General features: G+C 21.9%; 1 protein-coding gene across 3 annotated transcripts in view; it reads right to left on the reverse strand.

Annotated features, from left to right (window-relative positions):
* The window catches only part of LOC122499546 (protein stum), a 74,179-nt gene that overhangs the window by 36,189 nt on the left and 22,025 nt on the right, over positions 1–15,965 (reverse strand). For all 3 annotated transcript variants that reach the window (XM_043607965.1, XM_043607967.1, XM_043607966.1), the window contains one exon: positions 7,918–8,674. In XM_043607965.1, the coding sequence (XP_043463900.1) occupies positions 7,918–8,674 (757 nt within the window). The remainder of the gene's footprint in view (positions 1–7,917; positions 8,675–15,965) is intronic.

Consider the following 15,965-nt stretch of genomic DNA (forward strand, 5'->3'; position numbering starts at 1 on the left):
ATTGAAATTTTACCATGAATTTTACTACTTTTGAAAATAATTGAATTTTGCAATGAATTTTATTAAAATTTCTGAAAATAATTGAATTTTGTCGAAGAATTTTACTAGTTTTGAAAATAATTGAATTTTTGTGATGAATATTATTATTTATGATATTAATTTAATTTTGCAATGAATTTTTATTAAATTTCTGAAAATAATTGAATTTTGTCGAAGAATTTTACTACTTTTGAAAATAATTGAATGTTGTCGAAGAATTTTGCTATTCATTTATAAAGATAATTGAAATGTTGACAATTTTTTTTTAGATTTTTCGAAAATAATTGAATTTCTCCGAAGAATTTTATTTATTTTGAAAATAATTGAATGCTTGTGATGAATATTGCTATTTGTGAAAATAATTGAATTTTACAATGAATTTTATTAAAATTCCTGAATATAATTGAATTTCAGTATGAAGAATTTTAATATTTGTAAAAATAATTAAAATATTGAGAATTTTTTAAAAAAATTTTTAAAAATAATTAAATTTCTCGAAAGAGTATTAATAATTATTAAGATAGTTGAATTCTTTTAAAGAATTTCGTTAAAATTTTTAAAATTGCAACTATTTTCAACAAAATTGATATTAAATTTTTTCAAAAAAAAAATACTTCATTAAATGATTTATCAATAACTTTATGGCAGTTCTTCAATAGAATTAAGTTATTTAAAATAAATTATTGTTAGAAATAGAAAAAATTTAAGGATTTTTTTAGAATCAAATAAATTTTTCCCCAGTGCAATTTTCAATAGATATTTGCATTTCTCAATTATATTCACACACACACACTCACATACACCAAAAATATTAAAATTTCCAACTATTTTTGAAAAATAAATTCAAAAAACATTTTGATATTCAATGGAACGGTATTAGAATAATAGGATGCTTTCGATCTTATCTAAAGAATTTGAAATAGAAAAAAAACCTATTTCTTTCTGGCCATAAGCCATGCAAATCTCAACTAAACACGGACAGTCCAGTTCATGTAAGGTCCAGAGTTCCTTAACCCCAGGAGTTAGTTATAAACCTCTACCTTCGGTTCTGTCCAAAGCAAGCGAGTTTATCGATCCAAAAAAGATTTACGTCGACGCCTATCGTCGACTAGAACTATAGGGTCCGCGGAAGGGGGGCGAAAAGGGACATGGGGGGGTAATAAATTAGAATGCAGAGGGTGGACGCTTTGACTCTCTCAGGTAATTGCATCGGTGCATCCCCTGTAATTAACGCACTCACATGACCAGCTTTTACTCTATTCTAACTCTCAAGTTTCCTTTTTAAGAAATTTTCTTATTGTCGTGTGGAATTTTTCGATTTTTGTAAACATAAAATAATCGAGTAATTAAATCTTTGCACTGAATTTGCAGAGAAACTTGCGTTCTTTTTCAGTTTTAATCATTCAAATGCAGAGATGTTGATTTTTTTAATTTAAATAAAATTTTTTTTCTCAACTTATAAGAATATTTATTATAAAACATGAAGAAAGTGATCACTCCGAGTCGAAGACTCGGAGTAATCACTGTCTTTATGTTTTTTAACAATTAAAGTTCACCAAGTGATAAAATCATTCTTTTATATTATAAAAAATTTTTATATTATTTATTTTCAAAATTATTTTTATCATTTTAATTTAAATATTATTTTCTAGAATTTTCAATTAAAATTCTTCTAAAAAATCAATTATTTTTGATAATTATTTGAAAAAGTTCTTTGAAAATATTCAAATCCATTTATTAACAATTCACTTTTACGAAATATCCCTTAAATACGAAAATTCTTCAATAATTAAAAATAAATTATAAAAAATAAAAACTTCAAAAAATTTCAAAACAAAATCCAATTAAACTTTTTAAAAAAAATTAATTTTACAGAATTGTTAGTTAAAAGTATGAAAAATTCAGATTTTCAAATATTTTAATTTAAAACCTTTTTTCAAAATTCAATTATTTCCAAAAATTCACGCTTTACCTAATGCTTTTATTATTCAATTATTATCTAAAATTTGAACTAAAATTTATTTTTAAATCAATTTTTATTAGAAAATTCTGCGATGAGTTTCACTATTTATAAAAAATAGTTAAATTGCTATAAAGAGAATTTTATTATTTATAAAAATAATTAAATCCTTAAGAAGAATTTAAATACTTTTAAAACTAATTGAATTCTTGTGATGAGTATTGTTATTTATGAAAATAATTGAATTTTGCAAAGAATTTTATTAAAATTCCTGAAAATAATTGAATTTTTTGGAAGAATTTTAATACTTTTGAAAATAATTGAATTCTTGCCATAAATATTATTATTTTTGAAAATAATTGAATTTTGCAAAGAATTCTATTAAAATTTCTGTGAATAATTGAATTTCTAGGAAGAATTTTGTTATTTATCGAGGTAATTGAATTCTTTCGAAGATTTGCGTTAAAACTTTTGAAATAATAAAATATAATTATGAAAATTCAACCAATTTCAATAGAGATGGAATTAAAATTTTTCAAAATAGTTATTTATGATACAAGTGCGTAAAATCGTTGATTATACGAGTGTGACGTTTGCAGCTCGAGCCGAAGGCGAGTGCTGCAAGTCACACAAGTATAATCTGATTTACGCACGAGTGTCATACAAAATTTTTTGCAACACTAAAACAACTAAACTTGCAGCAATATTGCTAATATTACTGCAACTTTAGGTGTAGTGGGGAACTGTTAAATGAAGTATTCTAGAAGCTAAAATAAAAAAATGTGATTGTAAATTGTTAATTAAAAGCATTATTTCATTGTTTCTCATCAAACAGTCACAAGAATGCGTAAAGTAACCTTTTTACGCACTGAAAATCACTTTACACACTGGAATTCACTTTACACACTGCTAGCGGTGTGTAAAGTAACACTTTACACACCGCTATAAAAAGAAGTACTTTACACACAGTTTTCTGTGTGTAAAATTCAATTTTACAGGTTAGTGTTGCAAAAAAAAATTAGTTCTATAGAATTATTAGTTAAAAATATGTAAAATTCAGAGTTTCCAAAAAAATTGAATTTGAAACCTTTTCAAAATCCAATTATTTCTAAAAATTACTATTATTTGTAATTTCTCCAAAATTCAATTATTTTCTTCGAGTTTTAACCAAAATTCTTCTCTAAATCAAATTTATTGAATAATTAAATGTTTCCCAAAATTGAATTCTCATAAAGAATTTTATCAAAAAATTTTTAAATAATTGAATTTTTTGGCGAATTTTAATAAAATTTTTAAAAATAATTACATTTTTCGAGGAATTTGATTAAAATTGTATTAAAAATAATTGAAATTCTGCGATGAGTTTTATTATTTATGTAGATAATTGAATTATTACGAAGAAATTTATAAAAAATTTGTAAATAATTGAATTTCTACGGAAGTTTTATTATTTATGAAATTAATTAAATGTTGCGGAGAATTTTATTAAATTTTTTTTTTAAATAACTGAATTCTTTTGGAAAATTTTATTAAATTAGCAGATATTGAAAATCATTGGATTGATGACAATTTTTGAAAAAAATTGAAATTTTGACAAGAATTTTATTAAAATATTTAAAATATAATTGAATTTCTAAAAAGAATTTTATTACTTTTCAAAATAATTGAAATTTTTACGAGAATTTAATAAAAATTTTTAACATAATTGAATTTTTGCGAAGAATTTTATTACTTTTGAAAATAATTGAATTTCTACAATCATTTATAACTTCTCCAAAATCCATTTTTTTTTAGTAATTTTAACTAAAATTCTTGTATAAGTCCATTATTTTTAATAATTAATGAAATATATTAAAAAATTTTGCTAATTTCAGAAGAATTTCAATTATGTATTTTTTCAAAAATCTAAGTTCTTTAAAATTTCTAATGAAATTTATTCAAAATTAAATTTTTTTTAAAATTTAAAATTAAAACCTTTTGAAGTTTATTTATTTATAAAATTTGTAAACGCAACTCTTTAAAAATTCAATTAATTTTGAAATATTTAAGTAAAATTATTCATTAAATAGTTAATAACTAATAATTTTATAATATTTCTTCAAGAATTAAGTCAAAGAATGAAGAATTTAATTTTCAACAATTTAAACAATTAAAAGTTACATTTAATAGTAATGTATAATAAATTATAATTGAGTGAACTATTAAAAAAATTGTCTACATTAAAAAAAATTGTCTACATTTAAAAAAAAATTGTCTACATTAAAAAAATTATCTGCATTAAAAAAAAATTATCTAAATTTCGAAAAAAAAATGTAATTCGCTAAAATGACATTAGTTATAATAACAGTTCTAAATAATACAGTAATGCTTGTCATTAAACACTGCGCAAAAGTTGTAATGTTTAAAAGATCTTATCCCTAACTACTCTTGTGCGAGAAGATTTACAATCTACAGCTCAGTGAAAGAAAATTGGCATAAAATATAATTGACCATATGGCACACTTAGAGATATAATTTAAATCATTTAGTTATTATTTTTATACGTTAAAGAAAAAAAAATACTTCTGTTTAATAATATTTAGAAATTTAAAATTTTCAACTTTGCGAACGCCTGACAACGGTTCATTTTATCTCAAACTTTGTATATATATTTAAGCTTTATAGCATTGTTCCACTTTTATGAAAGAGGAACGCGAGAGGCGATATTATCAACCTAACAACTATTCTTCAAGACATTTGATTATAATTTTATTTCTAGGCTAATAGAAAAAGCTATTAGTCTATATCATTCTCTCTAAAGAAAAAAAAAAGTTTTGCAGAAAAATAAACATTTCATTTTGATTGCAATAAAATATTCAGTACACGGTAAAAAATAAGCTTCACCTGCAGAAGAGAAATAAGTTTCTCTGGAATTGCAAAAGTTTTAACTAAAACAACTAAAAATTTAGCTAATATAATGAAACTTGTATCTGTTTCAAACCAAACTTTATTTCCGTGTTAAAAAAATTTCTCTAAAAAAATATTTTTCTTAAATTTCTGGTTTAATTATATTTTCGAAAAATTTTTACGTAACATCAAACATCGGAGAAATGAATCGGAAATTAGGAAATGAGGAAGAAACTTTCTCAAAGTGGAATAATTAAATAGCCGTAAAATGCTTATGAGTGGAACAAATAATATACTACTTGAAGTTCACTAGTGCGGCACTAGTTTATAGACAATGACTTAAATGGATAGAATCAACTCATCTTTTGTATCAAGCATCCGTAAATCCGTTGAGAGTGCTTTTAATTTATATCAGAGAAAATAAAGTGGGAATATTTTATGAACCATTTATCAAGAATCTTGATAAATTGCAATTGTTTTTACACATTCATTTATGTTCCAAAAGTTCTGAAAGTTCAAATAAAAAAAATATGGTATTGTTGACAAAATTTAAAGCCAAAAAGCTTTACGAAAACCATGCTAAATTTAATGCATTAATCAATTCTCTATTTAGCAGAAATACTCCATTGACTCCATTCCGAATCAAATAAGAGAACATTTTACTTAAAACTAGAAATTAAATTTTTCATAAATATAAAAAAAGTTTTAATTTTTTTTTTAAATTTTAATTTTAATAAAAAAATTTTTTCATAAACAATATAAAACATAAAGATATCCGAGTCATTGACTCGGAGTCATCGATTTCTTCATGTTTTATAATAATTAAAAATGACCGAGTGATAAAATCATTATCAATTCGATTAATATTTTCAAGAATTTTTAATTAAAATTCTTCTTTAAATTGATTATTTTTAATAATTTTCGAAAAGGTCTTTGACAATTTTCAAATCCATTTGTTTACAATATTCAATTTTACGAAATTTCAATTATTCGTAAATTCTTCAATTAAATCAATATTAGAAAATAAAAACTTAAAATAATATTAAAAAAATTCAATTAAACTTTTTCAAAAAAATTAATTTCAAAATTCAATTATTTCTAAAAATTCACGCTATATTTTTGCTTTTAATATTTTATTATTATCTAAAATTTTAACTAAAATTCATTTTTATTAAATGAAAATCAATTTTTATTAGAAACTTCTACGAGAATTCAATTATTTAAACACAAAAATAACAAATTTATTGAATAATTGAATTTTTATAAAGAATTTTATAAACGAATTTTTAAATAATTGAAATCTTTTGACAAATTATAATAAAATTTTTAAAAATAATTACATTTTTCGAGGAATTCGATTAAACTTCTATTAAAAATAATTGAAATTTTGCCATGAGTTTGACTATTTATGAAAATAATTGAATTCCTAAAAAGAATTTTATTATTTATGAAAATAATTGAATTTCCAATAAGAATGTTATTATTTATGAAAATAATTGAATCCCTGTCAAAAGAATTTAATTATTTATGAAAATAATTGAATTATTGCGAAAAAATTTGTAAATTGAATTTCTGTTGAAATTTTGCTAATCATTTAATTAAAAATAATTGAAATTTTTCGATAATAATTTAATTCCAGTGGGAATTTTATTATTTATAAAAATAATTCAATGATTGCGAAGAAATTTATAAAAAAAATTTGTAAATAATAAAATTCCTGTGAAGTTTTTATTACTTTTTTAAAAATTATTAAAAATTTTTTTGGAAATAATCGAATTTTCTCGAAAACTTTTGTTATTTTTTTTAAAATAATTGAATTTCTTCAAAGAATTTTATTTTTTAGGAAAATAATCGAATTTTTTATTTCTAACAATAATTGTATTGTTTTGAAGAATTATTTTCATAACTAAATTCTTCGGAGAAATTCAATTATTTTCAATACAATTTTAAACAATTTTCTTAATGAATTTAAATTGTTTTTAAATATTTTAATAAAATTCCTTGCAAGAATTGAATTATTTTAAAAATTTTGATACAACTCTTATTTAAAAGAATTCAATTATTTTCAATTCAATTTTAATTAAATTCCTCGAAAGAATTTAAATTTTCTTCGAAACAATATTGAATTTGTATTTTTCAAATTTTATCATTCTTTTAATATTTTTTTATTTTATTATTTTCATAAATAATAAACTGCTTCGTAGGAATTCAATTATTACCAATATAATTTTCATAAAATTTTTCCCTAGTTTTGAATTATTTTAATAAATTTTGAAAAAATTTGTTTATTCGAATTGAACTATTTTCATAAGTTATAAAATTCTTGGAATGAATTAAATTATTTTAAATGCAATTTTAATACAACTCCTTAATTGAATTCAATTATTTTTAAAAATATTAATTTTATTCTTGTCCATCATTCAATTATTTTCATAAATAACAAATAATAATTTGAATTGGAATTGAATATAAATTTATGAATTTGTTACATTAAATTGAATTATAGAAATTGAAATTGAAATTGAAATTGAAATTGAAAATTGAAAATTGAAAAATTCAATTGAAAAATTAAATTGAATTACAAATTCTCTTCGAAGAATTCTATTATTTTCAATACAATTTCAATAAATTCTCTTAATAATTATTATTATTTAAGTTTCTAAATGTTTAATTTAGGTTCTTAATTTTTATTATGAACGAAATATTTTTCATTGAAAATATTTTCAAAAATTATTGATTGCAATAAAAATTAAAAAATTAAATTTTTATTTAGAAACCTTATTTAATTAATTTTCTTTCGTGACTTAAAATTATTGTAATAAAATTTTAATTTATTTGTTGAGAAAATAAATAAATATTTCGTTCATTTGAACGTTCAAAACTTTCGGAGCTTTAATTTTTAATTGACAGTTTATCAGAATTTGATAGAAATAGAATGAATATAATTGCATAATTATAATTATGTTAATTATAATTAATTTTTTTTCTATCACCTCTTTTCCGAGCGCGTAAAAAAATAATGAAAGACTCACCTTGGTTCTCCATTTCGTTCAAGATGACCGACATTTCCACTGAGAGTCTCGATTTCCTGTGTCCTTTTTTCCATGTGCACACCTTTCTTTTCTCTGGCTGAAGATACTCCTCTCACTGTATTGAGACTGACACCAGTATCATTTGATCTAATACTCTCCACCGAATCCGAGGATTTACCAGCCGATGACTTTAATGAGACACCACTACCCTGATTACGAATCTTCTCAACACTATTATTCACACTTGAATTGTTTTCCACGTTAGTCACTGAATTTGTCACTAATCCCGGTGCGTTCGACATTATTTGGACACTTATCGGATCACTATTTTTACTTTCAGTCTTCTGATGTTCAGGCGCCTGAACATTTGCCTCCAAACGTTTATTTGAAGACTTATTAACTTCATTGACAATTTCCACATCGCCTTTAGTTCTCTCTTTTGTATTTTCCACATTTTTCTCTCCAGATTTGTCATTTAATTTTGATTTTGAATCACTTGTTGATGTTGTTGTGGTTGTTGTTGCTGCTGTCACTGATGTTACATTTGTTACTTTGACTGACGATGATTGAGATTCATTAAGAGGTTCATTTGGATTTTTTCCAGCAGTCTTCATTGTATTTTTTGCCACATTTTCCGATGAATTAGCGCCCAACATCACGACATCGTCTGGCGTTGTATTTTTACTATCTGGAGTTGTTGTCGAAGTGCTCAATGTTGTGGATGCCGGTGGTTTACTATTGAGATTCGTTTCTTGAACTGCAATAATTAATATTTTATTATTAACATAATTTAACGAAATTTGTAAAAGAATTAAAATTTTTTTAAATTAATCATATCAACTTCAATTTTTGAATGATTTCAAATTCAAAATTTTTAAAAATCACTTATTAAGTAATTATTTATTTTTTTCAACAATTTTAAAAATATTCTTCGAAAGAATTCAATTATTTTCATAAATTATATAATTCTTCGCGGGAATTAATTTGTTAATACAATTTAAATGAAATTTTTCTAAAGAATAAAATTATTTTCAAAAATTTTAATAAAATTCAACGCAAGAATTGAATTATTTTCATAAATACTAAAATTCTTCGGAGAAATTCAACTATTTCCAATGCAATTTAAATAAAATTTCTTGATAGAATTCATTTATGTCTAAAATTTTTTTAAAAATTCATTGACAGAATGAATTTTAATATTTTTTTCAAGAATTTTAATAAAATTCTTTAGAAAAATTCAATTATTTTCACTACAAATGAAATAAAGTTCTTCAAAAGAATTCAATTATTTTTTTAAGTTATAAAATTCTTCGGTAGAATTCATTTATTTTTAATACGATTTTAATTAAATTACTTGATAGAATTCAATTTTTTAAAAAAAATTTTAATTCTTTCAAAGAATTCAATATTTTTAAAAAATTTAATTAGAATTCATTAGAAAAAATCAATTATTTTTTAAAAAATTGTTTATTATATTTAAATTATTTTCAATATATTTATCATTAAATTTCTTTAAAGAATTTAATTATTTTCAAGAATTTTAATTAAATTATTCCAGAAAATTCAAATATTTTAAGAAATTGTAATAAAATTCTTCGCAAAAATTGAATTATTTTTATAAATTATTAAATTCTTCAGAGGAATTAATTTTTTTAAAAAATAATTTACCTAAATAAAATTTCTCTAAAGAATTTAATTATTTTAAAAACTTTTAAAAAAATTCAATCTAAGAATTGAATTATTTTTTTAAAAATTTGTAATTTAATTTCCTGAAAGAATTTATTTATTTTCAAAAATTTTAATGAAATTCTTTAAAACAATTCAATTAAAAAATTTTAATAAAATTCTTGCCAAGAATTGAATTACATATTTTCATAAATAATAAAATTCTTCTGGGAAATTCAATCAATTTCAGTACAATTTTATTTAAATTTCTTGAAAGAATTGAATTTAAAAAAAATTTCATAAAATTCTTTAGAAGAATTTAATCTATTTCAATACAATTTTAATTAAATTTCTTGAAAGAATTCAATTATTTAAAAAAATTTTATGAAAATGTCCATTATTTTCAGTACAATTTTAATTGAATTCCTCGGATTAAATTAAAATTTTTAATTCAAAACAATTTTGTTTAATTAATTTTTGTTGTTTTAATATTTAAAATCATCAAATTAGAATTTCATTAATTTAAAAATTCAAAACATTTAAAAACAAAAATATCAAAAAAAAATTAGGAAACAAAAAAGGAAATAAAAATAAAATTATATATAATAATCGTCGTGATTCCAGATTTCCGGATCTCTGTCCACACTTGAAGTTAGTTATAGTTATTCTTTTGTTTATTATACGTTTTGATAGAAAATAGAAATATACATATACATATACATACATTATAATAATCGTAAGTTTCCTTTCCGTTAGCAAATTATCTGCATTCATTTGTTTATTTTGAAAATTTAATTTTGTGGGTTAAGTATTGGCATTTTTTATATATTTTTTAATGTCAAACTTTTTAATGTGGAAAATACTTTACTTATTAAATTGTCTCGACTCTTTGGTAAAAAATCTAAAATTATCGAAAATTATCAAAAATTCAAAAATCCGATTTTCTTAAAATTTAACATTTTTTCTTCTCTTTTACGGGATTTAGCTTCATTATTTTTGTGCTTTTGGAAAATACTTTACTTATTAAATTGTATCGACTCTTTGGTAAAAAATCTAAAATTATCGAAAATTATCAAAAATTCAAAAATCCGATTTTCTTAAAATTCAACATTTTTTCTTCTCTTTTACAGGATTTAGCTTCATTATTTTTGTGCTTTTGGAAAATACTTTACTTATTTAATAGTCTCGACTCTTTGGTAAAAAATCTAAAATTATCAAAAATTCGAAAAAATTCAAAAATCCGATTTTATTAAAATTCAACATTTTTTCCTCTCTTTTATGGGAATTAGCTTCATTATTTTTGTGCTTTTGGAAAATACTTTACTTATTAAATTGTCTCGACTCTTTGGTAAAAAATGTGAAATTATCGAAAATTATCCAAAATTCAAAAATCCGAATTTCTTAAAATTCAACATTTTTTCCTCTCTTTTATAGGAATTAGCTTCATTATTTTTGTGCTTTTGGAAAATACTTTACTTATTAAATTGTCTCGACTCTTTGGTAAAAAATCTAAAATTATCAAAAATTCGAAAAAATTCAAAAATCCGATTTTCTTAAAATTCAACATTTTTTCTTCTCTTTTATGGGATTTAGCTTCATTATTTTTGTGCTTTTGGAAAATACTTTACTTATTTAATAGTCTCGACTCTTTGGTAAAAAATCTAAAATTATCGAAAATTATCAAAAATTCAAAAATCCGATTTTCTTAAAATTCAACATTTTTTCTTCTCTTTTACGGGATTTAGCTTCATTATTTTTGTGCTTTTGGAAAATACTTTACTTATTTAATAGTCTCGACTCTTTGGTAAAAAATCTAAAATTATCAAAAATTCGAAAAAATTCAAAAATCCGATTTTATTAAAATTCAACATTTTTTCCTCTCTTTTATGGGATTTAGCTTCATTATTTTTGTGCTTTTGGAAAATACTTTACTTATTAAATTGTCTCGACTCTTTGGTAACAAATCTAAAATTATCGAAAATTATCAAAAATTCAAAAATCCGATTTTCTTAAAATTCAACATTTTTTCTTCTCTTTTATGGGATTTAGCTTCATTATTTTTGTGCTTTTGGAAAATACTTTACTTATTTAATAGTCTCGACTCTTTGGTAAAAAATCAAAAATTATTAAAAATTCGAAAAAAATTCAAAAATCCGATTTTCTTAAAATTCAACATTTTTTCCTCTCTTTTATGGGATTTAGCTTCATTATTTTTGTGCTTTTAAAAAATACTTTACTTATTAAATTATCTCGACTCCTTAGTAAAAAATCTAAAATTATCAAAAATTCGAAAAAATTCAAGAATCCGATTTTCTTAAAATTCAACATTTTTTCCTCTCTTTTATGGGATTTAGCTTCATTATTTTTGTGCTTTTGGAAAATACTTTACTTATTAAATTGTCTCGACTCCTTAGTAAAAAATCTAAAATTATCAAAAATTCGAAAAAATTCAAAAATCCGATTTTCTTAAAATTCAACATTTTTTCTTCTCTTTTATGGGATTTAGCTTCATTATTTTTGTGCTTTTGGAAAATACTTTACTTATTTAATAGTCTCGACTCTTTGGTAAAAAATCTAAAATTATCGAAAATTATCAAAAATTCAAAAATCCGATTTTCTTAAAATTCAACATTTTTTCTTCTCTTTTACGGGATTTAGCTTCATTATTTTTGTGCTTTTGGAAAATACTTTACTTATTTAATAGTCTCGACTCTTTGGTAAAAAATCTAAAATTATCAAAAATTCGAAAAAATTCAAAAATCCGATTTTCTTAAAATTCAACATTTTTTCTTCTCTTTTACGGGATTTAGCTTCATTATTTTTGTGCTTTTGGAAAATACTTTACTTATTTAATAGTCTCGACTCTTTGGTAAAAAATCTAAAATTATCAAAAATTCGAAAAAATTCAAAAATCCGATTTTCTTAAAATTCAACATTTTTTCTTCTCTTTTATGGGATTTAGCTTCATTATTTTTGTGCTTTTGGAAAATACTTTACTTATTTAATAGTCTCGACTCTTTGGTAAAAAATCTAAAATTATCGAAAATTATCAAAAATTCAAAAATCCGATTTTCTTAAAATTCAACATTTTTTCTTCTCTTTTACGGGATTTAGCTTCATTATTTTTGTGCTTTTGGAAAATACTTTACTTATTTAATAGTCTCGACTCTTTGGTAAAAAATCTAAAATTATCAAAAATTCGAAAAAATTCAAAAATCCGATTTTATTAAAATTCAACATTTTTTCCTCTCTTTTATGGGAATTAGCTTCATTATTTTTGTGCTTTTGGAAAATACTTTACTTATTAAATTGTCTCGACTCTTTGGTAAAAAATGTGAAATTATCGAAAATTATCCAAAATTCAAAAATCCGAATTTCTTAAAATTCAACATTTTTTCCTCTCTTTTATAGGAATTAGCTTCATTATTTTTGTGCTTTTGGAAAATACTTTACTTATTAAATTGTCTCGACTCTTTGGTAAAAAATCTAAAATTATCAAAAATTCGAAAAAATTCAAAAATCCGATTTTCTTAAAATTCAACATTTTTTCTTCTCTTTTATGGGATTTAGCTTCATTATTTTTGTGCTTTTGGAAAATACTTTACTTATTTAATAGTCTCGACTCTTTGGTAAAAAATCTAAAATTATCGAAAATTATCAAAAATTCAAAAATCCGATTTTCTTAAAATTCAACATTTTTTCTTCTCTTTTACGGGATTTAGCTTCATTATTTTTGTGCTTTTGGAAAATACTTTACTTATTTAATAGTCTCGACTCTTTGGTAAAAAATCTAAAATTATCAAAAATTCGAAAAAATTCAAAAATCCGATTTTATTAAAATTCAACATTTTTTCCTCTCTTTTATGGGATTTAGCTTCATTATTTTTGTGCTTTTGGAAAATACTTTACTTATTAAATTGTCTCGACTCTTTGGTAACAAATCTAAAATTATCGAAAATTATCAAAAATTCAAAAATCCGATTTTCTTAAAATTCAACATTTTTTCTTCTCTTTTATGGGATTTAGCTTCATTATTTTTGTGCTTTTGGAAAATACTTTACTTATTTAATAGTCTCGACTCTTTGGTAAAAAATCAAAAATTATTAAAAATTCGAAAAAAATTCAAAAATCCGATTTTCTTAAAATTCAACATTTTTTCCTCTCTTTTATGGGATTTAGCTTCATTATTTTTGTGCTTTTAAAAAATACTTTACTTATTAAATTATCTCGACTCCTTAGTAAAAAATCTAAAATTATCAAAAATTCGAAAAAATTCAAGAATCCGATTTTCTTAAAATTCAACATTTTTTCCTCTCTTTTATGGGATTTAGCTTCATTATTTTTGTGCTTTTGGAAAATACTTTACTTATTAAATTGTCTCGACTCCTTAGTAAAAAATCTAAAATTATCAAAAATTCGAAAAAATTCAAAAATCCGATTTTCTTAAAATTCAACATTTTTTCTTCTCTTTTATGGGATTTAGCTTCATTATTTTTGTGCTTTTGGAAAATACTTTACTTATTTAATAGTCTCGACTCTTTGGTAAAAAATCTAAAATTATCGAAAATTATCAAAAATTCAAAAATCCGATTTTCTTAAAATTCAACATTTTTTCTTCTCTTTTACGGGATTTAGCTTCATTATTTTTGTGCTTTTGGAAAATACTTTACTTATTTAATAGTCTCGACTCTTTGGTAAAAAATCTAAAATTATCAAAAATTCGAAAAAATTCAAAAATCCGATTTTCTTAAAATTCAACATTTTTTCTTCTCTTTTACGGGATTTAGCTTCATTATTTTTGTGCTTTTGGAAAATACTTTACTTATTTAATAGTCTCGACTCTTTGGTAAAAAATCTAAAATTATCAAAAATTCGAAAAAATTCAAAAATCCGATTTTCTTAAAATTCAACATTTTTTCTTCTCTTTTATGGGATTTAGCTTCATTATTTTTGTGCTTTTGGAAAATACTTTACTTATTTAATAGTCTCGACTCTTTGGTAAAAAATCTAAAATTATCGAAAATTATCAAAAATTCAAAAATCCGATTTTCTTAAAATTCAACATTTTTTCTTCTCTTTTACGGGATTTAGCTTCATTATTTTTGTGCTTTTGGAAAATACTTTACTTATTTAATAGTCTCGACTCTTTGGTAAAAAATCTAAAATTATCAAAAATTCGAAAAAATTCAAAAATCCGATTTTATTAAAATTCAACATTTTTTCCTCTCTTTTATGGGAATTAGCTTCATTATTTTTGTGCTTTTGGAAAATACTTTACTTATTAAATTGTCTCGACTCTTTGGTAACAAATCTAAAATTATCGAAAATTATCAAAAATTCAAAAATCCGATTTTCTTAAAATTCAACATTTTTTCTTCTCTTTTATGGGATTTAGCTTCATTATTTTTGTGCTTTTGGAAAATACTTTACTTATTTAATAGTCTCGACTCTTTGGTAAAAAATCTAAAATTATCAAAAATTCGAAAAAATTCAAAAATCCGATTTTCTTAAAATTCAACATTTTTTCTTCTCTTTTATGGGATTTAGCTTCATTATTTTTGTGCTTTTGGAAAATACTTTACTTATTAAATTGTCTCGACTCTTTGGAAAAAAATAAAAAATTGTTAAAAATTATCAAAAATCCGAAAAATTGAATTTCTTAAAATTCAACATTTTTTTTCTCTTTTATACCATTTAGCTTTATTATTATTTGAATTTTTATTCAAGAGAAAAAATGGAAAACTGAAAAAATTTAGAATTTTTTAAAAATTACAGGCCTTTTCCATGATTTCCCTGATTTCCAGAAGCCTTTTAAAAATTCCATACCATTTCCATGATTTCCATGATTTCTAGATTCTGTAGGAACTCTGCTTTTGTCTGACTTTCTTCTAAATTTTCGAATTCAGTGATTTCTGGGGTGAATTTGGTTAAGTTGTAAAATGATTAATTTCTATTTGAATTTTTTTTTTTTGAATGTAGAAAATCTGATGTTAATTTAATTCTTTTTTCGTTATGCACGGCAAAAAATATTTAGCTGGATGAACTACAGATTTCACTTTAGTAGCGAAATTATTTAGTGCTTCAATTAATACTTTCGTTATTCTAGAGAAACTTATCGCTATTTCAAGTAAAACTTTTTTCAGTGTGTAATAATTATTATTTCTTTAAAAAGTATTTAATTTAAAATGGCTTTATAAAATAAGCAATTCAAAAGATGACCCAGATACTAATTGTAATTGTTCTAGCTATAGTTTAAGTCTAGTAATGTAAATTCTATTTAAATTGAGACCATTGAGTGAAATTATTTGAATTTTAGTTAGTTAAATCTCTTTGTTAGGTTATAATAATTATTTCTTTAAAATTTTTTAAATTGTTTAAAATAA

This window comes from Leptopilina heterotoma, unplaced genomic scaffold, assembly GCF_015476425.1.
Source record: "Leptopilina heterotoma isolate Lh14 unplaced genomic scaffold, ASM1547642v1 Lhet_169, whole genome shotgun sequence".
Taxonomy (NCBI): Eukaryota; Metazoa; Arthropoda; class Insecta; order Hymenoptera; family Figitidae; genus Leptopilina; species Leptopilina heterotoma.